Here is a 27607-nt window from a genome sequence, read left to right as displayed (position 1 = left end):
AGGAGGGACGAAGCATCATAGATTCTCTTGGTCACCTCTGTACCCTGCGTGCCCAGCACGCGGCCAGTGCTCCATAAACAGATGCTGAGTACCAGAGTGACCTTTACAGAAGCTAGGTGACTCACACAAGGTCCCACAACTTAGAAGGGCCAGAGCCAGAACTCAAACCCGGGCTGCTGGTTCCAATGGCTCTATTACATTCCTTCTTCTATTTTATGCTTCCTTCCCCTGCCCAGAACCCTCCATGGCTTCCTGTGGCCCACGGGACAAAATCCAAACCTCCCAGTGGTCCTCTTGGCTCCTGAGGGCAAAGCCTCAGGGCACGTGGGTGGCTGAGAGCCACAGCGAGAGGGTGGAGATGATGTTCTTGCCACATAGGGTACAGCGGGGCCTGTCCCGGGTCATGGGACTTCCACCCAGAGCCCACTCAGCTGCAGAAGCCCAGCTCAGATGCCTTGTGCCCGTTTCCCATAGATCTCATCACCAGAGGAGACTTCAATTATGCTCACACTTAGGGAATGTGCTTATTGTTCCTTTCATGTGTCCCTTTGTGGCATGAGCATTACAAAGTTTAAAAGGTCAGTTTAAAAGCATGTTCTTGCCTTTGAGTGAAAACTATTATGGAAAACAATGACAACAAGATAAATTAAGGATTCAAAACACTTTTGATGGTGCAGATAACGCAGAGACATGTGTCATAGTGGACATCCAGTAAATCCACAGGAGCTGGGCCGTAGACACCCAGTTTGCCTGCCATGTCTGAGGTCACCAGTTCCCACCCATACTCCCTTTTGTGGTCCCAGGGAAGAAGCCAGGGCCAGGGCACTGTGGATATCTGGGGCTCCATGGGGTCAGGACTCAATCCCGGATAACCGAATCTTGGCTGAGGTCGGGGGGAAGGGCTATTCAGAGACCTAAGTTCTCGTCCCTTTTCTCCCAACCCCTGCATGCCCTTGGGCAAGTCAGCTCCCGGCTGTGGGCCCAAGGTGCCTCACCTGTACCTCGGGGGAAGCCTGGGCAAGCTCATCACTGTGTGTCTGGGCCACACTAGTTTTGAAGATGCTTTCCTGCTTATATAGCCCCACACTCCAAATGGTTCACTAGCTCTTAACACAAAAAGACAAGGAGATGCTCCTTCTTCAATGTTTGGCACTAGATACTTGACTGAATTAGTTTCAGAGTATGAAAGAAAGGTGTCCCACAGGAATAAAGATATTGACCACTTACTATATATTCTATTTGATGGCAACTCAGAACCCAGTGTGAATGGAGTCCAAACTGACCCCACTCATGTGGCACAAGAATCCAGACTATGACACAAAATTTTCCCAAGACAGGCAGAGCCCAGCACACCCAACTAAAGCAATGTAAAATTATCCAGAGCAGCACTTCGACAACGCAAGTTGCACAAGATTCCCCAGGAGAGAGAAAGAGAGATTTTTTGAAGTGCCACTGAAAATATGCTCAAAACAAAGAGCTAGTAAGTATATGAGAAAATCATGCACCACAAGTGAAAGCCAGGTGACATAACCAAAAGGACTCCCAGGAACTTGAGATAATAGAACAACAATCTAAGAGAGGCTGTAATTAGAGTAGGGAAACTTTTTTAATATGAATGGACATCATTAGAAAATAAACAGATGTTATTAAAGAAAAAAAGAATGGGCAGTTTTGAAAAGTACATACTGTCATAGAAATTAAAAAAAAACTCATGGACATAGAAGGATGGTGATTCTAACATATGAAACATATGTTAAACCCCATGAGCCTGCTGCTGGGGGTGGGGAGTGGACAGGATGGGTCAGGGAAAGTTCTCTGTAGGACGCCATCGACTGAATCATAAATGTAAAAGGAATGAGAAAATGATAAAAATTAGATAATCATCATTTTATAAACTCCTAATACAGGAAAAGATTATTAATAGATGTTAAAACCAGCGGCTGAAACATTCTTGAGGAACAGAATATTCATGTAGTCTAAAAGTTACCAATTTCTCATTACTGGCAAAAGGCAAAGTTCCCTTTATAACGATGGACAGTTGACCAAGTGTCTGCCTTTGGCTCAGGTCACGATCCCAGGGTCCTAGGATCGAGCCCCACCTTGGGCTCCCTGTTCAGTGGGGCATCTGCTTGTCCCTCTCCCTCTGCCCCTCCCCCTGATCTCTTTCTCTCTCTCTCAAATAAATAAATAAAATCTTTTAAAAATGTGTGTGTGTTACAAATATATATTATTCTTTATGTGGGGAGGAGAGAAGAAAAGCAAGAATGAAAAAACAAAGTGTGACAAAATCCTAGAACTGCTGAGCATACGTAAAGATGGCACGGGCGTTCATTTTTCTGTTCTTCCAAACTTTCTGTAGGTTAGCTCTGCTTTAACATTGTGGGGGGAGGGAGGAGACTTGGGGTAAGCTTTAACAGGAGCTAGGATACAACGAAGAGCTAATAAATTACTAGGAGCTATCAGATGACATGACCTGGAATGCAACTCAGCCCCAAGTGAGAAAATATGTGAAAGAGCAAAGAAGAGATGTGGAGGGGAAATCTTTCATTCCAGTGCCTATCGAAAAGGAGTTCCAGAAGGAAAAATAAAGAGGGTGTGAGAAAGGAGACTATAGAAAAGATAATGGCCAACAACTCAGCAGACAGGAACCCTCACAGAAACCTAAGAAGCTTCAAACGGCACACGTGGAAATCAATGCACACCTAGACATGTCATCTTGAAATGACACATTAATGAGAGAGCATTAATGACAAGGAGAAAAATCTTAGCAGAAAGGCAGAGTATCTATAAACGAAAATTACTTTAACAAAAGACATCGTTAGTATTCAAACTAGTAAAGGTAAGGTCAAAATGAAGACATTTTCAGACAAAGACTGAAAAAGATCACCATCACAGACCTTCCCTGAAGAAACCACTCACGGACTTACTTTAGCAAGAAGGAAAGTGAACCCAGGAGAAAAGAGCAGGTCTGAGGCAATGACGAGAAAAGAAATCTGGAAGCATGTAGATAAACCTAAATGAGAGCTGACGATAGAAAAAATAACAATAGCAACTAATTAGGGGGTAGTTCAAAACACAGGGATAATACTAGATGGTGATTATACACAGGAAATGTGGGAACAGGAAATGAGCAGCTGAAGCTTTCTAAAATCCTTGTATTTTTTGAGGGGGCAGAGAGACTGATTAAACTGAAACTTTAAGTCAATTATGATCAAAAAAAATTTAAGAGTAACTGCTAAAATAGTCAAAGCATCAACTATAATGTCCAAATCAGAGAGCCCTAGAAGAAAAAATAAACACCCACTCGATTCACAAGAAAGTGCTGCTGTGGAAAACAGTTTGGCGGTTCCTCAAAAACGTGGACTATCGAATCACCATACCATCCTGCAATTCCACTCCTGGGTATGTACCCCAAAGAAGTGAACACAGGGACACAAGTTCATAGCAGCACTCTTCCCGAGAGACGAAAGGTAAAAACAACTCACATGTCCACCAGCGAATGAGAGGATACACAAAACACAGTCTAATCGTGCAATGCGATATTATTCCACCATAAAATGGAATGAAGCGTTGACATGTGCTTCATTGTGATGAAGATGTGATGAACCACAAAACCATGACATGGAGGGAAAGAAGCCAGAGACCAAGGTCACGTATGGCATGATTCTTTTTATGTGAAACACCGCAGTTTGTGGGTTTCTAGGGATGAGGGGATGGGAGGAATGGGGAGAAACTGCTTGGTTGGAAGAGATTTTACTCTGAAGAGAAGGAAATGCTTTGGAAGTACACAGTGGTGGTTATGCAACCCTGTGAATGTGCTTAAATGACACCAAATCACTCACTTGAAAATGGTTAATTTAAAAAAAAAAAAAAAGGAAGGAAAAGAAGAGGTAAGAGGAAATAAAGAAAAAGCATATGGGAAAATGAAAGTACAGAATACAGGGGCACCTGGATGGCTTAGTCATTAAGCGTCTGTCTTCGGCTCATGATCCCAGGGTCCCAGGGTCCTGGGATAGAGCCCCATGTCGGGCTCCCTGCTCAGCGGGAAGCCTGCTTCTCCCTCTCCCACTCCCCCTGCTTGTGTTCCCTCTCTCATGGTGTCTCTATCAAATAAATAAAATCTTAAAAAAAAAAGTACAGAATACAGACAAATTCAAGTACATCAGTAAATAATAAAAGCAAACAAATTCAACTTGCCAGTTAAAAGACAAGAAACCCAAACTGATTTTTCTTAATTTGCAATATGAAGTTTCATAAGGCATGTGACACAAAAGATGAACTGTACCACATGGGAGAAAAGAGATCTCTTGTGGCCTACCCAATGTAGTTAATATTGTATCATCAGATTAAAAATAGACTTTGGAATAAAAAGCATTATTAGTGGTAAACCTACTTGTCATAGAACAACAAAAGGGAACAATGCAACAGGAGAATTTGGCCATATCGAACCTCTATAAAATGGGGTTCCTAACAGTCCTACCTCAAAAGCTTGTGGTGAGCATTACATAGGTCAATCCAACAAGTGCTAAGAATAGCGCCTGAACAGAATTGCTCCATGTTCGCTGATGTAAGGATTATGGTGGTTACGAGACTTTGTGGCACCTTGATCCAAACAGCTGAACTTATCAATACAAGTCCAAAAATATGAAATAAAATAACAAACAAATGCGTCAGCCATGAGTGTGAAAACAATCATGGCCGAGCAGTGGTGCAAGAATATTTTAACACTAGAGACTCTGATAATGGAATTCACACCAGCAGAGGGGACAAATGGAAGATAATCTCAATAGATGCAGCAAAAACATTTGATAAAAAAATACTCAGGTGCACTTTAAAAATGAAAACTTTAGCAAGTTCCAAGAGACAAGAAGGGTTTTGCTTTACTTGATATATATATACTTCAACCTGACAGAACATGCCAGCGCTGAAGGGAACATCCCAGTTGGAGGCAGGAGCCCAGGAGGCTGTCCTAGCCCACGAAACTCGGACTCTTCTGGAAACACACTAGAGGCAGTGCTCCAAGACAAGTGAAACTGACGAGCGGGGCCAGGTTTCCCAGTGCAGGTTCAGCACTCTTGCTACTTCCTGGCCTCTAACAGACCCTCCTTTTGGAATGAACAACAGGGCTGGATGGCAACGAAGCAGAGAGTTGCTCCATTGTCAGGGGACATAGAGGAATTGGACAGACAAGCCACAGGGCTGGCTCGCGCTGAAGAAGACTGGCATTGCTTTGAGTTGTAACTGCCCTGAGTCTCAGCTTCTCTTTCACCAGAATTGTCTTTGGAGGGTCAGAACATGGAGTGATTAAAGGCTTCAGCCCTTCCCCCCACCGCAGGAACTTCCTGGACATGCGGGGGTGGGGAGTGGGTAGCAAGTCCTTAGGAGGCACACTCGCAGGAGCAGCTGTGTCCCATTCTTTTCCTCAGGGGGACGTCCCATAGCCCCGTGCTTAAAGGCTCTCCTTAACTTCAGGAGGAATAAGCCTTGACAAGGCAGATCCCTAAGGGCAAGCTGATTTAAAAAGAACCTTTCTAAAAAGTCTTAGTTCTCCACAGAAGAAAAGATTCTTTTCACTTTCCTGCTATTTCTCTTCAGCTTCCTACAGTGGTTCAGCAAGTGTCCCCAGATAAAGGTACAGAAAGGTGGCAATTTAGGCTGGGAAGAGGCTTGGGAGTCACCAGGCATAACCTCAGTTTGACAGATGAGGAAACTGAGTCTGGGGAGGGGAAGGGGCACCTCGGGTGTCCTCACCTCGCAGCTGCTTGGCCCTGTGGGATCCATGTCCCAACCCCAGGGAAGCACTCTATATCCCTGGGCAGCCCAATCGACAGGCATTTTTAAAGTGAAGCCTAGAGAACACGAGGCCTCGTTCAAGGTCGGGCTGTTGGGAAGTCATCTCATGCACTATCACAACATTTAACCAAATCTCAGTTTCATACCCAGCAGCTTCCAGTGCTCGAACGGTTGACCTTCAACATATAATAGCAATCCTTTTTTTTTTTCTTTTTCCTCTTTCTTTTCTTTTTTCTTAAGGATGTGGAAAACTTGACTAGAATTGCCTGGTCTGACATTTCCTGTGAGAAAGCATTCTGCTTGGAATACTGTGAAAGCGATCTGCCTTAACAATTCAATCCAAATAAATTATCTTCCTGAACCCAGTGAAAACACCTAATTGGGAACTGGGCTGCACACCCAAGTCTCTCTCATCCGGGTCCATGATGACGAAGGTTGGAGCAAGATAGGGATCGCCCAGTGAGGACAGATTTGGGGGAAGGGGAGGGGACACTGATGGCCCTGTATCCTCCTGGAAAAGCCATCGGCTCAGCCTGTCTAGCTGGAGAGAACACACGTACTCCCGCCTCCCGGACCATTGTTCTTTTGGGCTGATGATTTCTCAGCTTAACTATCTTTCCGTATGCGCCCTTCCCCACAGGCTTTGGCACGCACCCTTGAGGAGAAGTGTGTGGAGCCAGAGCAATATCTGAAACCAAGTCCAACATTTCTCTTTCCTTGAGTCAGGCCGGATTCTGGCACATTCCAGGAACAGAGAAGAAATTTACTCAGTTACCAGGACATCAGACTGGGAGGGTTCCTTCAAGGGCACACAATTCACAAAACAAAACTGTACTAGGTGTGACCTTCCCTCGCATTACTCTCCCCTTCTCTTGGTTGGCACAAGGTCTTAGCATACAACTGGTATTTAATGGATGCTCTCTCTGAAAGCTGAGAAGTTCTCAGAGTTCACCTAGATGTGGCTCATCCATCTGGAAGGACTGGAAAGCCAGAAACAGAATGTTAGGCTCCAGACTCTCATCTCCGTTCATTTTCATCTACTGGATGTGGGAAGCACGGATTGTTCTTCCTTCTGACCTGAACGAAGCATTAAGACAGGTTGGCTGCTCTTTCCTTCAAGCTGCTAACAGGTTCTGTGGCTCTCCCAGTTCCTATCTCCCTGCCCTTTCCACAGGCTCCACTTCCCCGGGTGTGGCTGAGCTCTGCTCCACGAGGAGACTGGTGCAGAGAGGGAGGTGTTGCTCAACAGCCAGGGAAAAGGTGCATAGAGCTGATATTTCTCCAGGGAAAGAAAAACATCCTCTTGAAGGAAAGTGTCATCCGTGGAGTAGATCTCGGGAGTGTGGCCAAATCCACTGAACCATTCATTCACCTGAGCTATGCAGTTCACCAAGCAGGATGTTGCTACCCCATGGTCTCCTTGGCCTTGCCTCCTCCCCTCTGCCCACCAGCTCGTGGCTGCATAGCTCAGCCGAGCCCAAGCACCATGCAACACTGGCTGAGCCCAAAGACTAGGGCCAGAGTGAGAGAGACAAGACATGGTGCCTGGCCCATGTCACAGGGCCTCCCGGTTTGAGCCCCAGGCTACATCCCCAGCAAGTGGGATCACAAGCCCGCCTCTCAGCATGGGAGTGAGGACCCAATGGCATGGCTCTCCCAGAGACAAAGAGTAGCTGTGGCCCTGCCCTCCCCGAGGCTGGTATGAGAACCCAGGATGGAAAGGATTGCTAAAGTCACACTTGGAGTTATAAAAGGGAAGGTTCTGACATGCTGTCTGAAAGACATTACGTAAGAGTTGCCACCGGTTTCCACGGTGGACTGGAAAGCTGTGTGCAGATGTTTACTTAGCTGCTAGGAGAAGCTGCTTTGGGGCACTACCCTGCTCTGTTACTATCCTAATAAAAGCCAACACATCCAGGGAAGGAGCTGTCCCAATGAGAGAGGTCAACTTTCTCGGAGTCCCATTAAGCAGTGAAATCCACCTGGGTTCTGTTTGTTTAAATACGCCAAAATGTGGCTTAAAACAAATGCTGGGATGAAATATGTCCATTTTGCACACACAACACTCTCCCCTGCATAAGCAGTGATAAAAGAACCATGAGCCACTGGGCTGAGACAACACTGTCTGGATGCGTTAACTTCTTATCAATCTTAAAGTAGAGAAATTTGGGTTCATTTACTTTTAGAGAAGATGACAAGGTCTATACTTCGATAACACTTACTTTTGTAGCTCACATCTTGCCCCACAGTGGTCCTAGTTGGACAGTCACCTTCCCTGTTAAATAACCATTGTCCTTCCTGTGACACTCTAAGGGTTCTAAGTGTTCTCTAGTCTTGTCCTTAGGGTAATAATTATTTATCTGGGTATCTACATCTACCTCACCTAGCACTTGCAAACCATCGTTCTCAGCTTAAGTCTCACTAAAGGCCTGTATGGGAAGCAAGCGTTTTTACAAATGCGGACAGAGAGGCTCAGAAACTTGGAAATGGTCCAAAATAAACCAGTCCACAACACACAGGCCCATGGTGAAGTGAGGAAAATACAGTGCATCGTTCACATGGACTGATGTGTTAATTTTAAACACTGCAATTTTATTTCAAGATTCTACCTGTATTTAAGTTTTATGAAATTGGGTCTTAATGGTCTTACTTAGCTAGAAAATCAACAGCAGCAGCAACAAGCTGAACAGCTTGGGATTCACGGTGGAGTTAACAGGGCCCAAGCATCTGGGGCCCTCACTTGGACAGCCCCCTTCCAAGAGGCCCGAGCAATGTGTTGGCATGGTCTTCTGTTTTTGTAAAATTTGCAAAAATGTGATACCTTTATATCCTTTGTCTTAAAGAGGCCACTAAAACTGTGTAGGTTTCAGGCCTTCCCTCCCTGGAGCTGAACCAAGTTGGTCCCCCAGGGTTTTGTTTTTTGTTTTTGCGTGATTTTTTTTTTTTTTTTTTTTGCTGACCTATGAACTCCCAGTAACCCACTGTGCCAGATGCCTGACACAAAGTCTCCTTGGGCCCAGAGACCCTGTCACTGTCTTGCCCAGTGGATACAGAGGGAGGCCCGGCCAAGACTAGTTCTTGCAACATCTTTTTCTTCCACCCCATGTTGCCCTATTACGAGAAAGGAATCTTCAGGAAATTTTGACCTACTCCAAAAGCAGAGAGAACAGGTCGTTGTCTGGAAATTTCTTAGAAAAAAGAGAAAGAAACTGTTGCTTTAAAACCAAGTTAGCGTTGCTAACTTCGAGCATTACACCACTCACACACATAAGACCAGAGAGCTGAGGAATTTCCATGGGTGGGCCAGCCCCAACTCAGGACAAGCACACCCTGAGCTAAAATTAGATGTGTCCCTGAGCCAGTTAGGCAGCCTCCCTGTGCCTCTTCTGGCAGCCAGCCGTTTTCACTTGAAATGAGGTGTGAGGGTCTCTGGGTACCAACCCGTGTGGGTCCCCTCCCTTCGCGCCCCTGGAGTTACCCCCTCTGCATCTAATGAGAGTTCCCAGCTATTCGGCACAGATGGCTCCTGAGCAGGGAGCCCCCAGCAGGTCGGGATATTTAGTGGGGAGCTAGGATGCTGCTCAAAGGTAGGGAATCTACGTAGGAACTTTCTACAAGCCCTAAAGCAGGGGAACACAGGGCCCACCTCACACAGAAGTCAGGAAATGGGGACTTCGAATTTTAGCAATTCCTTCCCAGTTCCTGAAGAGGTAACGAATTCATGTGAGTCTGTAAGCGCACTCTCTTTTCTACTTAATAGAGAAACTTTTGCAGAAGTGGAATGAAGCCCTTTGGCAAGGCTCTGGCTTCTCTGGTTTCTGAGGATCTGAATCCAAATAACACAAAACGAGACCAAAAGCTCAGGCCCTCCGAAACCCCCCCGAGTCCCCGCTGCTCCAGGCTGCACCCCTCTGCCACCGTCACCTGTCCCCGGTGGGGTGGGCGTGCAGGAGCCAACAGATGGCAGCCCCTTCGGGATTGTGTGGGCGAGAAATGGCCCCAGCAACGCAGCCAACAGGAAGAGCTTTGACCAAAGGTATCTGAAGCTTTTTCCAGAACAAATATAAAAACCATGTGAAGCGGCTGGACCCACGTCAGGCAGTCTCCTGTTGGAAATGTCACGTTGAGCCTCACGATGTGGGTGTAATCAAAGGATTGGAGGTTCCAAGAAAACATCCAGGGGGTCGGCAGAGGGAAGACACAGCCAGCTTGTACTGCCAGGCTGGGGGTGTACAGATTCCTGTCCAAGTAGTATGAGAAGGGGAGGGTGGATCTGGGGAGACAGGGCTGGAATCACCACCGAGACAACAATGGAACAGTCTGCTTTCTGGGCATCTGGACTGTAACCATGAACTACTGTTTCTGTCATAGCCACTGGGAGGTTCCTTGGGAGTCAAAGGGCCTGAGGAGGCCCACAGGTGACAGGGAAGGGGACCACCACACCACTCCAGGCATGCCAGAGTGCTCCCTAGCTGCTTCTTGGGCTGGCCTTGTGTTTTATATCATCACCTCCCCCAGATGCCAACCCTAGTGATATACTATGACCTTGTTACACTTCTTTAGGATCTTTACTGAGAGACAAATGACAGATTCTATTGACTATTCATTTTTCCTAATTTTCCTATGTGCATTTTCCATTTTTATTCTGAAAAATATTGACCCAACAGGAAAACTGAAGTAGCACAATGAACATCAGTAGACCATTCACTTAACAGAGACAAATCAACATTCACCATATTTGCTTCCCCTCCTCCCTCTCTCCCTTCCTCCTCCCTCGAAACACATGCATACACACAGAAACACACATTTTTTTTCTTCTGCTGAACCATCTGAAAGTAAGTTGAAGAGATTAGAACGTCATCCCTAAAGAGTCCAGCCTGAATCTCCTAAGGACAAGGACAGTCTCCTACAAACCCATGGGGTTTGTGTGCATGAGGACACTTTTTCAAACAAGAATCCTCGTTTAGGCTCTCCCACGTCCCAGCATCTGGTAAGTGTACCTTTTGGAGTTCTTTTCTTTAAAAAGATGGATAAATCCATCATAATGTCTTTATTAAGTGGGCCAGTGCTGCTTTTGGTTTTTTATCTAAAGTGGATACTTTCAACTTCTTGTTTCTTCTTTTAAAATACTTCCAGGAGCATAGAGGGTCTTAAAGGGTGCCTGGACATCCACATCTAGGATAGAAGGGACCTGGGATTTGTCCGGAAGCTGGGAGGGGGTTGGGGGTGTGGGAGAGACTCTGGGTTGTAGAACCCAGATGGATTTCCTTGACTTCTGTGGGCACTGGTTCCTAGACCCCTGTCAAAAGCCCTCCTAAGTTCAGCTGCCCTCTATAGAGCAGCTTCTGGAACATGAGCGCTCAGTACGCCATTGCTCCGTGAGGAGATGAACATGAAATTATGAAGGTGATTGTAAGCCCTGAAAAAGAGCCTCCAGTCTCAGAGGATAGCAGAGAAGATGGTCATGGTTTCCATTCAAAGACTTTTCCAGTTGGTTGATTTTTTTCCCCCCTCATTCAAAGGAAACCTTATCTGAAGGCAGAAAAGCTGAACAAAGTGACAGTAGACCAAAGGAAGCACCATGGTCAGTGACAGGAATGCCATCCTTCTCTCAAGGACTTCCCATTTCTCTTTCCTCCTCCTTAAGAATCAAATGAAGCCCCAGGGCCCCGTACGGAAGCCTCTACATGGAGGATCACAGCCACAGGAGCCCAGCCAAAGATAGCTTACCATGCCCCCCACTGTCCACACGTGGCCTAGCAAGAACTTCTAGAAAAGAGAAAGGCAGAAGCACACATCTATGTCAACCTTCAGAGCTTTCAAATGAAGGCCCAGCCTCATCTTGGCCTTCAGTGCAAAGGAGAATAAATGTCTTGATGAAGGCAAATTTAATCCACAATGCTCCCTGAAGACCTACTATGTGTCTGGCCCCATGAGAGACATGGGTCCTGAGGCACAGGAACTAGGTCATGCTCTTGTCTTCACTGCCTCTGGCTGTGGCCTGTAAAACAGATCTAAACATTTCTCTCTGACAATCACAATCCCCCATAATCCAGCTCTAATCTTACTTTTCCATCCTTTTCTTATATAATTCCCTATTACTCAGGAATACACACACATCCCCTTAAGAAACAGGGTGTTTTTGGATAACCAAATAGTAGAAAAGAAAGCTAGGATTTATAACTACTGTGGGCTAAATATTTATATACATTATTTCTTCTGTTCAAACCCATAAACAAACCCATAAAGACAAGTGTATCATCCCATTTCTTAGACAAAGAAACTAAGCCAACAAAGAGATGAACAAAAACACTGTGCCAAGGTCACTCTGTTAGTAAGTGAAAAATCTGTCCAATTCTAAATCTCAGGTTCTTTCAAGCTCACCACTCTGAAAGTTGTTAAATGTGTTAAAGATGGGGAGCCATGTTTCGAGGTCTCAGAAGTCAGTAAAATGCCATGTTTTCCAAACGGCAGTCCTCAATAACTTAACAAAGCTATATGTAATTGGAAGAAACGTCAAATAACCCCAAAACTCTCCTGAGCAGAATCAGCTCTTTCACTCGGGATTGAAAAGCTCCTTTGAGAACTTGCAATGCCCCAGGCCCATCATCACATCAGTTACCATTACTGAGCATGGTAGAAAATGAATCTTGATACTGTCCATGCAGCCCTTCCCAGACCCCACCCAAGCAACACCCTTCCTGCCTCTCAGAGTCTCTGTGAATGGCCAGTTTCTCCTCTGCTGTTGGCGCCTAGCCCTGGGCTTACAAACACGCTCACATCTCTCCGTCCTGGAAAAAGGACCCTGATCCCTAACAACAGCCACCCCACCCCTCCCCGGCCTTTTAAAAAATTAACATATAATGTTTTATTTGCCCTAGGGGTACAGGTCTGTGAATCGTCAGGCTTACACATTTCACAGCACTCACCATAGCATATACCCTTCCCAAAGTCCATAACTCAGCCACCCAATCCCTGCCCCCCAACCCCCAACAATCCTTAGTTTGTTTCATGAGATTAAGAGTCTCTTATGGTTTGTTTCCCTCCCGATCCCATCTTGTTTCATTTTTCCTTCCCTACCCCTTAAACCCCTGCCCTGCCTCTTAATTTCCTCATATCAGGGAGATCATATGATAATTGTCTTTCCCTGATTGACTTATTTTGCTCAGCATAATACCCTTTAGTTCCATCCATGTCATTGGAAATGGCAAGATTTCATTTCTTTTGATGGCTGCATAGTATTCCACTGTGTGTATATATACCACATCTTCTTTATCCATTCATCTGTTGATGGATATCTAGGCTCTTTCCATAGTTTGGATATAACACTCTCCCTTCTTGAGCTGCCATCGTGTCCCTATGCTTCCCTTCCCCTCTACACTTTTACAAAGCTCTGTGTTCCCTATATCTGACCTCACCCACACCATTCCTCACCCTGCTAGAGTTGACCTGCTGCCCCCAGTATCCTACTGAAAGAGCTCTTTCCAAAGCCACTTCCGTCACCCAACTTGGTGACCTGCCCAACTTCCCCTAAGGGTCTAAATCTGTCAAGTTCCTGACCCTCTCTCTTCTTTCACCTCCCCAGTCCACCTCTTGCTCTGATCACTGCTTTGCCTTATCACAACAAACACATGGCTCTCCCCTGCAGAATTTGGACCCAGGTGCCTTTATCATGCATCGTTGGCGGTGTCCATCCCTCTAAGGACATCAGCTTTTCGTCCCATGCCAGTCCCTGCCAGACACTTCTCATCCAGCCTTTCCCCAGGATCTGCATTTCTGCCCCACTCTGTGGAAACAGAAGGTCAGCTGGACATGCCCAGGATCTGACTCCTCATTGCTTTGTGACCCTGCCAGTGCCTCCCCTTTGGATCCCCATCTCTGTTCCCTGCACGCCCAGCCTCCCAGCCCTCCTCCTATAGGTTCTCTTCCCAGGTGTCCTGCTCTTCGACCCTCTGGCATGGTCAGCTCAGAGCCCACCCCGCCTTCTAGGTCTGGCTCTTGCCACTGGTCCTGCTTAAGCCTGCAGCACCCCTGGAGTGATCTTCTGAAGCACAGCTCTAACTAATTTTTTAAAAAACAACACCCACATAACTGAAAACTCAAGACACTTTTCTATCCCTCTATTGCTCTGTGAGCCAGCTCTCAAGGCACAGCCCCGTCCTCTAGTCTCCTCTCCTCCTGGTCCCCCGCACGTGCCCTGTGTTCGAGCTACACCAACACATCCACCTCTTTGCGTTTGTTTACTCTGTCCTCTCAGCTCGGGATGGGTCTTCTCCCTGAACTTCCAGACCAACTCTCCAACTCCTTACCGATGTCAGCATTCCAACACCGCTTCTTCTCGATACAGGTGCCTGAAGACAGTTGTTAGGAGTGAGGCTCCTAGAGCCAGACTGTCTGCATGAACTCAGACTGGTCAGTCACTCTGTGCCTCAGTTTCCCCACCTATTAAATGAAGCCAGTAACTCTCCCAGTGTGGCTGTCAGGATTAAATAAAGTAACACATCTAAGGCTCTTGCCACGGAGCTTGTCAAATATGAGTACTCACTAAATATCAAGAGCTTAGGGGCACCTGGGTGGCTCAGTGGGTTAAAGCCTCTGCCTTAAGCTCAGGTCATAATCCCAGAGTCCTGGGATCGAGCCCCGTGTCAGGCTCTCTGCTTGGCGGGGAGCCTGCTTCCTCCTCTTTCTCTGCCTGCCTCTCTGCCTACTTGTGATCTCTGCCAAATGAATAAATAAAATCTTAAAAAAAAAAAATCAAGAGCTTAGTTATCCCTGAAACAATCCACACCTTAGCTCCATGGCTTTCCATCCTTGTCCCCTTGTCACTTGCCTTTTTTTAATCCTGTAGGACAGTCATTTGCATGGATGTCTCAGCCTCTGTGGGGCAGGAACCTATCCATCACCTCTCTCGCCAACACTATCCGAGCAAGCAAGGCACACTTCGTAAATGCTTTGTTGAATAAAATTAAATAACACGTATTTAGATTGAGATCAAAAACTGTTTACTCTGTTAGGAAAGGGCTCCACTTCTGAGGGGCCCAAGGTTACAAAAATGGCCTCAACAGGAAATGGAAGGAATCCTATGGCTTTAGTAACTTCTTGTGGAATGAATAGAGAAAACAAAGTAGAATTTTCTGGAATGAGGCACACACATGGAATCCAGCTATACAGGAAACTGCTCTGGCAGGTCATCTTTGTGATTTGAAGACCTCTGACCAAAACGTTCCTGACAGAACTCGGGATCAAAGACCATCTTTCTTAGGTAGAGGCACCAGCCCCAGTGAGTCACAGCAGTGTTCTGTCCCACAGACGCTGTTTGGGAAAACCAGCTCGGGGGGTCACGAGGGAAGGTCCGCTCCATCAGAACAGAAAGGCATTCTGTCCCCAGCTCCCTGGCAGTCAGCCTATCAGAGTTCTACTCAAGGTGCTAAGAAGGATGCCCAGTTTTTCCCTAAATCACAGTGTCTTCCCAATCTTCAGGGAAAGCTATGAGCTTAGGCTCTTTTCTCCATAAGCCCCCACATGTGCACATCATCCCCAACTGGCTGCAAATGCAATAGGACCCAAGATAGCCTCCAGAAACAAAGGGCTGAGGAAAAGTAAAAGAGCTGCTTTCGCTCTGAGGAATGAGACTTCCCAGAACACCAGCAAGACATTTCTCAAGAAATCTCAAGTTTGGAGGAAAGCAGAGAAGGGCCATGAGTATGTCCAGGCCTAGAAGTAAGGCCTTTGGCTATTCCCCAAATGGAATCACCCTTCAAGGCCTAGTCCAGGAGCATCCCTCCTCTAAGACCCTGTTCCATCTGAATGGGCGCCATCCATCCAGCCTGGGACAAATGTTGCCTGGTACTTGTAGGTCTTTTTCTGTCTGCAAGATCACTCATCCCACTCTTACTCATGTTCCTTGAGTGAAGGGAAGACCTCACACTTCACTTCTTCCTCCTCAAGGCAAAGCCAATAATTCAGCTCCATCCAGTGAGTGTGGAACAATTCTGAGCAAAGCTGAGGGAGGACAGACCACAGAGAACTCGCCACCATGCTCAGGTAGCTGACAGTCCAGCAGGGGAAACAAGGTGACCTGTCAGCTCTCTGCAATGTGGCAGGCACTGTGAGAATGAGAAGGGGGCCATGTCCAGGGTTGGGAACAGGGAAGAGATCTGAAGAAGCTTCCTAAAGAAGGGAGCACTCAAAATGACTTAAATACAGGACATCACAGTTGTAATGGGTGGGGTTGGTGGGTTGGTGCATTGGTTAGGTGGATGGTTGGTTAAATGAATGCATGAATGAAAAAATGAGTGAGGGAATGAATGAATACCAACAAACGAACTTGAGCATAAAGTTTTGAACTGTTCCAACTCTGCTTAAAATGATCAGTTTAAGTTTTATGACACTGCCCCCAAGCAGATCAGCATAATTGTCCCTTCCTATGTCTTTGCTATGTACAGTCTCTCATGGGCTCCACGTTTATGGCCAGATCCAAGGATACGGCTAGAAAAACAACGGAAGGGAAGAAGCCAGGAAGGGAGGGAAGGAGGAAGGGGCGGGAAGGAGCCGGCGGAGAGAGAGATGGAGGGAGAGGGAGGAAGCCCGCTCCGGTCCTCGAGGACTTCACAGAAGTAAAGGTGAGGTATCAGGTCACTATGCCATACTGAGGGTTGTCCATGATCCTGAGCAGAAGAGAAGCATGGAGACTCTGTGGACGAGGCCAGGACTGGGGTGAGCCAGGCGCGGCACCTGGGGTACAGAACATAAGAAGGCACCCACTCCCAGGTTCATGCAGGTGTCCACACTGCAGATGGGCCCCCAAGCTGAGGACCTATGCTCCTTAAATTCCACACCCTGAATGACTCGCTTGCTTTGCGCTCATCATGGCCCTGTCGCTGACCTCTGCAGTTCTGGTAGCCAGGGTCTAGTGAGCTAACCGGCAGAGCAGCAACAGAGTGAGGGGGAAAGAAAGCACCTAGGAAAAAGCAATGTCCACATACTTCCCCCTCTGCTGACAGTCGTCTCCCAAAAATTATCCCTGAGCCCTAACAGCCTCCTTCCATCCAGCAGCAGTGGATTCCCAGTCTGTGTGCCTTGGGCAGAGCTGTAAGGCTTGGGCAGAGCTGGTAAGGCCCAGATGTGATCAGAGGAGGATCTCTGTCACTCTGATGTCCAGAGATGGACAAAATGAAACCACTCACCCTTCCTAGAAGAGGCATGGACGCACTCTCACCTCTTTAGCCGCACTAAGAGGATCTCAAAGGGAATCTGGGTTATGAGAAGTCCCTCTGCCCCGGGAGATGCACCGGACAGAATTGCTGGGCGCTCTGGAGCCGAAGGTACCTAGCAGCTCCAGTTACCACACAGGGTAAGGTCATCTAGCCCTATCCCGTGTGGCTCCAAGGGGCCTGTGACATGCACAGGAGCAGTGTCTCATGTTTACTCTCCTGCGCATGCTGGGAAGAGGCCCGCATTCAGATGAGAGAACTGGTATTCCAGCGTGGACGGGGACACACACTCAGGGTGGATGGGGGGAACCAGCTGAGCACCGGGCAGCCATACCCACTGCAGAAGAGAGGTCCCCGAGGAGTCAACTATGAAGGGGAAGCTGGACCAGCACGGGAGCCCCGGCCAGGCCACCTGTTCACACGGGGCCGCTGGCACACAGCAAGCCGCTGCATCGTGTGTATGTTTCAAGAGGCAGCTAATTCCGAACCTTTATAGTCTGACATCATGTCCAAATAACGCGCAGAGATAAATTAAAATGGAAATTCCACCCATTACTCATCCCATGCGGTGCAGATGTTGTCAGACTTGGGATGCTCGGGTATGGGGAACAGTCAATAAACCACAAATACCACATCCTCGGCTGAGCCCCTGCCAAGCCCCAGATGGCATTATTTATTCCCTATCAGGACGCAGCCAGGCATATGGGTGCCTGCCGGTCCCCCGCTCAGGATCGGGAGCCTGGGAGGGGCCTGGGGACCCAGGAGGGACCCAGAGCACTCTCCTCAGAGTTGCCTGCCCTGCGAGGGGTCTGGTGAGCGCACCTGTTGAATGCAGTCACCAGCCAGGGTCTCTGGAGTCCTGAAGATTCATAAAGATCTGCCGCCACCTACTGTCCATTCTACAAACGCTGAAAACTCTGCCAGCCACCACCCCACCGCCTGTTAGTCACCAAGTCCCTGAATGGACACAGAGACAGGGTCACTGACACTTTGGGGCCATGGTGGGTGTCTATGCTGCAGAACAAGGCAGCTAAGTCGCATTCCTCACCCGATGTTACTGCCTCACCATGAAGTGCTGGCCTGACGCATGGCCTCTGCGAGCCCAAGGCCCCCTCGCCCTGTCAACAGCATTCCCTAATCCTTGGCTCGTCCATCCTCTGAGAGGGCCACAGTCTAGCATCCAAGCATGGAGAGCTTCACGGCAAGCCCTGGGTTTCGGAGGAAGGGAGCCCTCTCTCCTTTTGCATCCCTGGCGGGGAGCTGGACACCAAAGAAGGCTCAAGAGGTTCCTCCTGTCTGACATACTATGGGACATTAGGAGCCACGGAGCCACAAAGCCAGTGACCGTTCAGCTGGCACTCCTGCTACAGAGGCTGCGGTGTTGGGATGGGAGGGCTGCTGATGTGCCTGATTTGGGACTCACACTGACCTCCCCTTCACGGTCTGTCTGGCCTGCCTCAGCACGGTGTCCTAGGCACCAGAGGTGGTGTCCACAAACAGGCTCCACAGCTTGTCCATCACAATAGCAGGGGCTGGGCGAGTGTACAAGAAGCCACGAGAATGATGGAGAGGGCGCTGGGGCCCCCCTCACTGAGGCCCTTACCTCAGTGTGCCCCCCTCAACTGCCATCCATCTATGTTGGCTACTAATGGCTCAAGGTGGCATCCGTCTCCAGAGTTACCCTCCCCCAGACTCACCCAGGAGGTGGCACACTGCCCACCCCAGCCCAGGATGAGCAACTCTTGGCCCATGGCTGACATGGGAAAAAAGCCCTCCTCCCTCCTCCCAGCTTAATGGTGGGGCAGCTCTGGGTCATTTCACCCTCGCATCTTCCTGTGGGATCCGACTAAGGCCCCACACCCTGGTGGAGACCATCCCCTGCCCTGTCCTGCTTCCCCCACTGCCTTTCCCCTAAGAGCACCCCCAGTAATTCCAAGCAACTAACCCTCCATCTCGGGCTTGGCGTCTAGGGCACTGGTTCCCCAACCTCAGCATGGAGCACATCACCTGGCAGACTTGTTGAAACACACTCCTGTGGGCCTCTGGGTGGCGCAGTCAGTTACGCATATGGCCGTTGGTTTCAGCTCAGGTTGTGATCTCAGGGTCGTGAGATCGAGGCCTGTGTCAGGCTCTGATCTCAGCGAGAGAAGTCTGCTAAAGTTTCTCTTTCCCTCTCCCTCTCCCCTTCCCTGCGTGCTCACTCATTCTCTCCCCACCCCCATAAATAAATAAATAAATCTTAAAAAACAAAACAAAAAAGCACTGCTAGGCTTCATCCCGAGAGTTCCAAGGCCCCATGGCTCAAGCTGCCTAAGGAGACACACATTTGCTCAGGGGCTCTGGCCCCTCAAGACTGCCGCTGCGGCCACTGCTGTGGGTTGAATCCTCAAGAACGGCCAACAATTCCTCTCAATCTCATGACTATGATGACACACTGTGTTTCCAAAGGAGGCTGGGCAAACAGTAAGTGCCGGAGCTTGTGTGGCTCACACACACCTGGAACACGGAAGTTGAAGCCATTTCCTCTGGCAAAATCCCCAGTGGAACAGGCTTTGAGCTAATCTGCAGAAAAACCACCACGGCAGTCCTGAGGGCTTCTCACAGAAATGACGGGCCAGCATTCCTCCAGAGATGTCTGTAAGTACCACAGGTGAAGTCATCCCAACCAAACCACTGAGTTTCACAAAGGGCCACGTGGGGAGCCACCAGACTTGGGACGCCAAGCTCTGGGTACTGATAAATATAGAACCCCTCTCCCAGTCCTTAGTCCCACACCTAGGGTTTCCCAAGCACCTGCTCTGGCCTCTGGCATGTGGGTGATGGCAAGGTCTGTAAAGGGGCAGAGGAAGGACCTGCCCGTGACATGGAGCAAAGGCAGGAAACAGAGCAAGGCAAAGGTTGCCATTCCCCCCAGGTCAGGGCCAGAGACCCAGCACTTCCCACTGATCATCACAGAAACCCCACAAGGGCAGCCCTGATGAGTCAGGGATGAATGACAGATGGACCCAAACATCCACAACCCCCCAGAGGGGAGCCCAGATGACAAGGTTCCCAAGGATCTTCTGAGATCAAAGGACACAGGAAAGAAACAAAGATCAAAGCAACAGAGTCAGACCCATGGAGCCCGAAGTCGTGCCCCCCGACATCTCAGCAGGTCAGATGGTGAGCCTGCGCCCTCTAACCCAGGACACATGCTGCCCGCTCCTGCTCCTGCCTGGGCCCCAGCTGGGACTTCTGGGGCCGTCCCTGAGCCCCATGTTGCAAGGCCCAGAGACAGCTCTGCATGGCACCTTCCCTCTGCTCTGTTAGGCCTGGGTGAAGGGGCAACGCTGCACATACAAGCCTGCTCAGCTATCGCCTCACTGTCTTTTGTCATGCTTTAAAATGACAACATAGGCACACGTCTCACCTTGAAGATCAGACCCTCCCAGGATCTGATACACACTAGGACTCACATCCCCATTTACTGAACTGAATGACATAAATGGGGAGGGGGCGCGGGTGGGCAGGACTGACGGAGGGAGGCTGGGAAGGGCAGGGAGGTGACTCTGGCCTGGTTTTAAATCAAAGGTGTCCTACAATTATGTAGGACATGCACTGCACAAAGATGCCCAGGCGAGGGGACAAGAGGCAGCGGAAATCCAACCCATACTCCATCCACCAAACTGTGAGCCCTGGGACCTGCTTCCACCCAGAACCTTGACAGTTTCCTTAAACTCTCTGGCCTCAGTTTCCTCATCTGTAACACAGGGATAATAAGTGCTGGGAGGAGGCTCATTCTCAACTCCCAGGGTCTTCTGGGAGCTAGTCCACCCTTCTGCAGGCCTTGACTCTCCTCCCCGCTGTGTGCTGCACCCAAGGGCAGGAAGGGGGAGTTAACTGACTGGTTAATTTGGGAAAGAAAGAAAGAGAGAGAGAGAAAGGAAGGAAGGAAGGAAGAAAGAAAGAAAGAAAGAAGGGACATGAAGTTCAGATGCACCCTATTATTCTTGAGAGGGAGCTTTTTTGTCAGGGATGGGGGGGAGCAGCCCCTTCCGCCATGTGGCCTTGTGAGCTGATCTGCCCTAGGCCTGACATGAGGAGAGGAAGTCTGCGGAGCTCCGGGCCCACTGGGCTTCATGATCATGATTTGCTGTGTCTTCCCTCTTCTCCTTATTGATCACAGAAATGATGTGTGTGTTACTCCAGCCTAACTCATACCCTTTGTTTTATTTGCCAGCTTGTTCAGAATTCAGGAGAAGAATACTTTTTAGCAAGAACACCAAAGAAAGGAAAATCAACCATAATATCCATGCTGATGGATTATAAAGAGCCAATGGGACAACATACACCAGGACTTAGCATAGTGCCCAGCAAACAGAAACTAAGTGGCAGGCAAACACAAAGCCCCCAAAATGCTTATTGAGTGATCAGGATAAGGGTACTGGGGGGAGGGGCTGTGAATGCACTTTTACCTGCTTCCTGTAAGACGATGTTCGTACCATTTTTCAAGGGTTTAATAACTGGTCCAAGGCCACAGTGGTTCTTAGGGGCAGAATGGGTTTGCCAGGCCAGCTCAACAAACTAGAGTCCAGGTTCCATACCTCCTAAGAGGCTGTAAACAGTAGGTACTCAATAAATAGGTGGCAACTGAAGCAGAGGGCCCAGAATGACTCTGGAAGTGAGAATCCTAGGCCAGCAAAATGCACAAGCTTGAAGGAAACCTGGAAATCAACTACCCAGTGGCCACATTTTACAGTCAGAGACAATGAGGTCCCAAAACAGATGACTAGCCCAGGGCAAAGTGAGGACTAGAAGCCAGGCCTCCTGATACTCCAGCCACTCCCCTTGCTCCCCAACCCACCATCTTCCCTCGATCACCACAGCCTAAGAGTGCTCCCAACCCATTTTGTCTGAGGCACTATTCCCTCTCCAGCCCACACAGGTTCTGGCATAGGAGGGCAAAACAACAGCAACCAGATTTTAACTCAGTGTGAGGAAGAATTTTCTAGCAGTCAGAACTATGCAAAACTGCTGTGGGAAGTGGGGAGTTCTCCATTGCTGGAGGTGTTCAAGCAGATGCCAGTCACCATCTAAAGACTGTGGAAAGGATTTCTATTCGGGGACAGAGGTGAAACCATTCATTCATGTATTCACCAGACTCTGGAGCTCACTGCCCAGGTTCAAGCCCCTGTTCTGCCTCTTACTATGTGTATAAATAATACGTGGGCAAGGAGAGCAACTTCTCTGAGTTTCCTCAACTGTAAAATGGGAATTTGAGTGGCATATCCCTCACACGACTTGATGAGAAGTCAAAGAGTGAATCTACTTAAAACACTTAGAAGAATATCTTGTACAAAAGAGATCAGTATCAGAAGTTTACTGATCTTGTTAATGTTGTTGGTGGTAGGAGTAATAGTATTAAATAAATATTTGTTGAATGCCCTCTATGTACCAAATACTAGTCTAGGAGCAGGGAATATAAAGGTCCCTGCTCTCAGGAAATTTCTTGTCTATTGTGAGGGAGACAAATAATGGATAAGTACGCAAAATAATTTCACATGATGATAGGTGCTGTGAGGACAACCAAACAGGCTGGAGAAGAGTGGGGCTGGAGGGGTAGTTGGTCAAAGAAAACCACTCTGAATCCAGAACTCCTGAGTGACAAGAAAGACAGTCACGGGATGATGTGGAAGCCAGGCCCTTATGGCAAGGGAACAAGCCAGGTCTCCCTCTTGTGGGAATAAACTACATGTGTTGGGGAACAGGAAAAAGGCCTATAGAAAGAATAAAGATCTATAGGGAGTTACATCAATGTTAAAACAAAGGAAAAGAACGGGGGCTGGCCCTACCAACATACTAAGCTACAAGTACAAATCCAGAGTAATAAAACCTGTGGTTATGTGCTTTTCGTTTTTAAAAAAGGACAGAAGACAATAAACACAACAGAAAGCTCAAAGACAGACCCATGTTGAAATGGGAACTTAGGAAAGAACAAAGGAGGCTTCATAAATCACTGGGGTAAAGAACAGACTGTAGACAGTGCTGGGAAAACCATCTTACTCTATGAAGGAAAAGAGACGCGGATCTTTTCATCCTCACAAATGCAAAAGGAAAATGTAAACGCAGTAATTACCCCCACTAAAAGAAAATTTATCTGATAGGATTAAAAATTCCAAATTTATGCTGCTTATAAGAGATAAGCTTTAAACATATACTGGACCATAAAGAAATCACAACAAATATCAAAAGGCTGAAATCATAAAAAGTGTGTAATGGCTGAAGGGAAAACAAGTCGGGACTCAAAAGCAGAAACCAGAAAAACACAGGTGTAAATAACCTGCACAACAAAAGAAGAAATCACAACAGGTCTTAGAAAATATTTAAACTAAATTGTATGAATGTGTGACATATGAACGCATGGGATACAAACAAAGCATTGCTCTGAAGGAAATCTGTGGCCATAAGAGGGATTACCAAAAAAGACTGAGGGGAGGTGGGGGGTGGGGCAGGAGAAATGGGTGAACTGGGGTGTGTGTGTGTGTGTGTGTGTGTGTGTTTTCGGTTTGAATAAATTATAATTTTCTTTTAAAAAGGGAAGGATTTGGTTGGAACCCCGAAGTAAAAGGCTACAGGATGGTTAAAAGTAAAATCATGGAAAAAGACATCCCCTAGATACACTATAATCAAAGGAAGGCTGGGGTCACTCTACCTAAATAGACACGAAGGCGGTAAGCATTACTAGAGAGAAAGAGAGGTTGCATAACCATAAAAGTCTATCCATCCCAAAGAGATCAAACTTCTGCATGTATGTGCATCAGACGGCGTAGCCATGAGATGTGTTCGACAGAGTAGGCCCAGCTCCCTAACTCATAAAGGGAGTTCATGGACTCTAGCTTGCGGTGTACCACCACCGCCCAAGGGCCTAACTCTTCAAGAGATAGAGAAAAGGCGTGCCCTGCTAGCGTATCCCAGACACTGCAATCTCACAAGGCAAGTGAGGAGGAAAGGAAGGAAAGGAAAGGAAATTTGCCAGCCAATATCCTTCCCGAATTTAGAGACCATTGTATTTACATACAAACCCTTACATAAAAATATGAATAAATAAAATCAAACAATATATAAAAAGATAATATATCATACCCAAGTAAGATTTACTCCAGGAATGTAAGGTTGGTTTGCCATTGAAAAATCAGTCAATATAGGAATCATCAAGATCTATTGTGAAAGCATAGAAGGAGGATGGGGGAGGGGGAATGTCCCAGAAGAGACTTGTGGGCACTGATACGTCATCCCATCTTGGGCGGGACCCCCCAGAGGATATGCCTCTCCCACCACACCGGACTGGCCACGTTGCTGCAGGCCAGTCTGGGAACCATCTGCTAAAGCCTTCTTGCCTTTAGGAAACCTTCCCTGAAGCCTCCTGTGTGGGTGCGCTCTGGGCTACTGGCTCCCCGGTGGAGGGACCATACCCACCTTCTCCACTTCCCAGGCTCGTTCTGAGAGGCTGAGGAGCCACCAGGAACAAGGCCATCACCTCAGCACAGTGTGCTCACCTGAGGGGCAGGGGCTGGCTCCCTTGCCTGGTGAATGTTCTTTCCAGCCTCTCCTGGGTTGGCCTGGCACTCCCACCTGGCAAGGAGAACTTCAAGGGCATCCCGTCGGCCTCTGGGCCACTGTCCACAGCCGGGCTATCTTCCTCGAGATCTCGCCGCCTGCTGCTCCCCCTCCGCAGCAGCCCCTTGCCAGACAAGTGAGGGGGGCTGCTGGGCGTGGTTCTCCACTTTTCTGAGGTCAGCTCACTGAGCGGGCCCAGGGGGCTCCTGGAAATGGAGCCAGGGCTGGAAGCCGGGCCCTCCTGAGCGATGGGACAGGCTGGGGCATGGGCAGAGAGCTCGGGCACTTTCCGGCTCTCTTCCTCGGAGGGCTGCTTCGTGCTGCTCAAGGCTGAGGACCGCCTCAGGGAGCGTCTGCGGAGGGCATCCTAAAAGGGGCGAGCACAAGAGCAGTTAAGGATCCCCTTCAAGGGAGGTGGGGAAATACTCCAGCCACTACAAGCATTTGCCCACGGTGCTCCCTCCCCCAGGACATCGTTCTCATCCATCCCCAGCTCCTCTTAAAATTCCACCTATGGTCTGGGGAGGTACTCACAGGCTCCCAGCTCTGTAACACTTTCTGGGCTCCACCTGCATGAGCCCAGGAGCACGCTCAGCCCTTCTCCCACACCCCTCACAGAGAGCATGTCCCAGCAGCCAGAGAAGCTGTAGCTCCAGGCTCAGGCCTACCTTCTAATTCCCACACCACCACACAGCCACGTCTCCTGTGCCAAGTTACTAGCTTCTCTGTCCCTCCCTACCCTCACCTGTAATGTAACCAGCCCACAATCCACTATCTGTAATTTCTGAAACCTCCCAAAACAAGTTTCTTTTGGAATCCTGTGCCGATTTCTTTTTAACTGCCATGAGGTTGCTCACAGTCCTTTCTTAAGTGTGGCTATTCATAGCTTAAGTTGCAGAAATGATAACATTTTTGCTTACGGGGTGCTACCCCAAACCCGGCCGCAGGCATTAGGTGGTATGTGGCTTGTGCACAGGGTTGCTTTTCTGATAATGAAGAAATCCTGAATCCAAAACACATTTGGCCCCAAGGTTGGATGAGGGCTTGGGGACCTGTAGCATCTGTCTTGCACAAGATGGTGGCATTAATGGAGAGGCCGGTAGAAGGGACTGGCACAGAGCCAGACCCATCAGGGCAGTCAACCACCCTGATGTATAGGCTACCACTCTACGGCCTCTGCCCAGTTCCTGCTCACACAGGGCCTTAACCCCTCCTGCTAACAGACCAGGAATGGCAGAGGCCAGTCTTCATTCATCTCTGGTGCCTGCCGAGCATCCAGCTCAGTGACTTACCCCGAGTAAGTACTCAAGGCTTGTGCTCAGTGTTTGAAATGAAGGAATTCCAAAGGAGTCAACTGAAATATCCTCTCTTACTATCAATGATTAACTGATAAAATGGGAACTCAAGTTGTTTACCAACCTAGGGTCGGGAAATGGAGGTAAAAGGGACAAAAATAAACCTGTGAAGCTCTTCCTGGGTTTAAACTTTGGGATCTCTCAGCATTTCCAGAAATAATCCTGAACCAAATGGTAAAGCCAAAGCTGGAATAGAAACAGCTAATTCTGTAGTATTCTTGCCTAGTGGAAATTACTAGGCACTACAAACCTCCCAAAGCCACCAGGGCCTTCCCTGCCACACAGTAAAGAAAATATTAGTCACCATTCCCAAGGAGACCTAAACTTCTGGGCCAAATGCAGGGAACCCAGCCTCTTACTCATCCTTTAAAAGGGCAGAGCTGATCTAGTAGAAAAAAAAAATGATGAAATACCTAGCAAAGCTTGCTTTTTTTTCTCTTGAGCAAACAAGTAAGTAGGGCCAAAGTACTCAAAGACCCACAAAACACTTTCTAGAAAACCTGGGGAAATTCTTCAACAATCTACCCTATCTTTCAATGTCCTTCACAGGATTCAGATACCCCAGGGGAAAAACACACCTCCCAAGGCAATCATTCCTCCTTCTAGAAGTTTGGGACAATCTCCAAGTCATCTACCTCACACCTCACTTGTAAAGGGAGTCTCAACTACACAGATGTGATTGACTGGATGTCATTGCAGGACAGGATCCTGGCATTCATCTGGTCCACCAGTTCGCAAAGTGTAGTCCGCTGGCCTTAAGGGTCCCCAGATCCCTTTAGGGAGCTCAAACCTATTTTCTTCATAATAAAAGGACATGATTTGCCTTCTTCACTGTGTTGACATTTACAGGAATGATGCAAATGAACTGGTGGGAAAAACTGCTGGCCTGTAGCACAAATCAAGACAGTGGGACCAAACTTTCCTAGTTAGTGCTGGAGGTATTAAAAAAAAAAAAAATCAGTAAAATGCTAATTTCACCTAAGAATATCCATGCTGCGGTGCCTGGGTGGCTCAGTCAGTTAAGGGCCTGACTCTTGATTTCAGCTCGGGTTATGGTCTCAGGGGTGTGAGGTTGGTTCCGAGCTGCCCTCCTTCTCTCTGCCCCTCCCCCTGCCATGTTCTTCCTCCCTACCAATAAGTAAATAAAATCTTAAAAAAAAAAAAAAACAAAGACTGTCCATGCTGAAGCATAAAAAGAATTATATTCAATCTCAACCCTATGGTACACATCTCTTTAATATTCTATGAAGCAAAATGGGCGGTATATGCAAAGACTCTGCCCATTGCTGAGGAGGACAGCTGTCTCAAGGAAAAGCACTTGCACAGCCATGGAGTTGTGAATTGAACTTGCTCGTTTTTTCCATGGAACAACTGACAGACTAACTGTGGTTATTCAGACATGGGTATTTCGCAGGCGTTTCCCTGAAAATAAGTTGAGCCTGTCGCTTCAAGGGAAACAGCTGATGGACTGTCAGTGATAAAATACAATTGTCAGGTTTAAAAATTAAAATCTGGGGAGACTTGCCTCAGCCACTGGGAGCCGATGGCTTCTCAAAACCTGAAAACTTTTCTGATGAGTGGATGGTAACATCAAGAAATGTGACTTTTTTTGATGTGGGTTTATTGGTTAGTAGTGAAAGGTCAACATTC

At 47.9% G+C, this 27607-nt stretch overlaps 1 protein-coding gene across 7 annotated transcripts in view; it reads right to left on the bottom strand.

Moving 5' to 3' along the window:
* MINDY4 (MINDY lysine 48 deubiquitinase 4) overlaps positions 1-27607 on the bottom strand; it is a 118936-nt gene that overhangs the window by 77024 nt on the left and 14305 nt on the right. For all 7 annotated transcript variants that reach the window (XR_006601370.1, XR_001181121.2, XR_001181122.2 and 4 more), the window contains exon 5: positions 24542-24969. Coding sequence is in view for 3 of the 7 variants with exons in the window: in XM_045062848.1 (XP_044918783.1) it covers positions 24542-24969 (428 nt within the window). In the remaining 4 variants the exon portion in view is untranslated. The remainder of the gene's footprint in view (positions 1-24541; positions 24970-27607) is intronic.

The sequence above is a fragment of the Mustela putorius genome, unplaced genomic scaffold, assembly GCF_011764305.1.
Source record: "Mustela putorius furo isolate JIRA1106 unplaced genomic scaffold, ASM1176430v1.1 tig00003845_pilon_pilon_pilon, whole genome shotgun sequence".
Lineage (NCBI taxonomy): Eukaryota > Metazoa > Chordata > Mammalia > Carnivora > Mustelidae > Mustela > Mustela putorius.
Note: the sequence above shows the minus strand (reverse complement) of the source record. Positions and strands in the feature narration are given on the sequence as shown.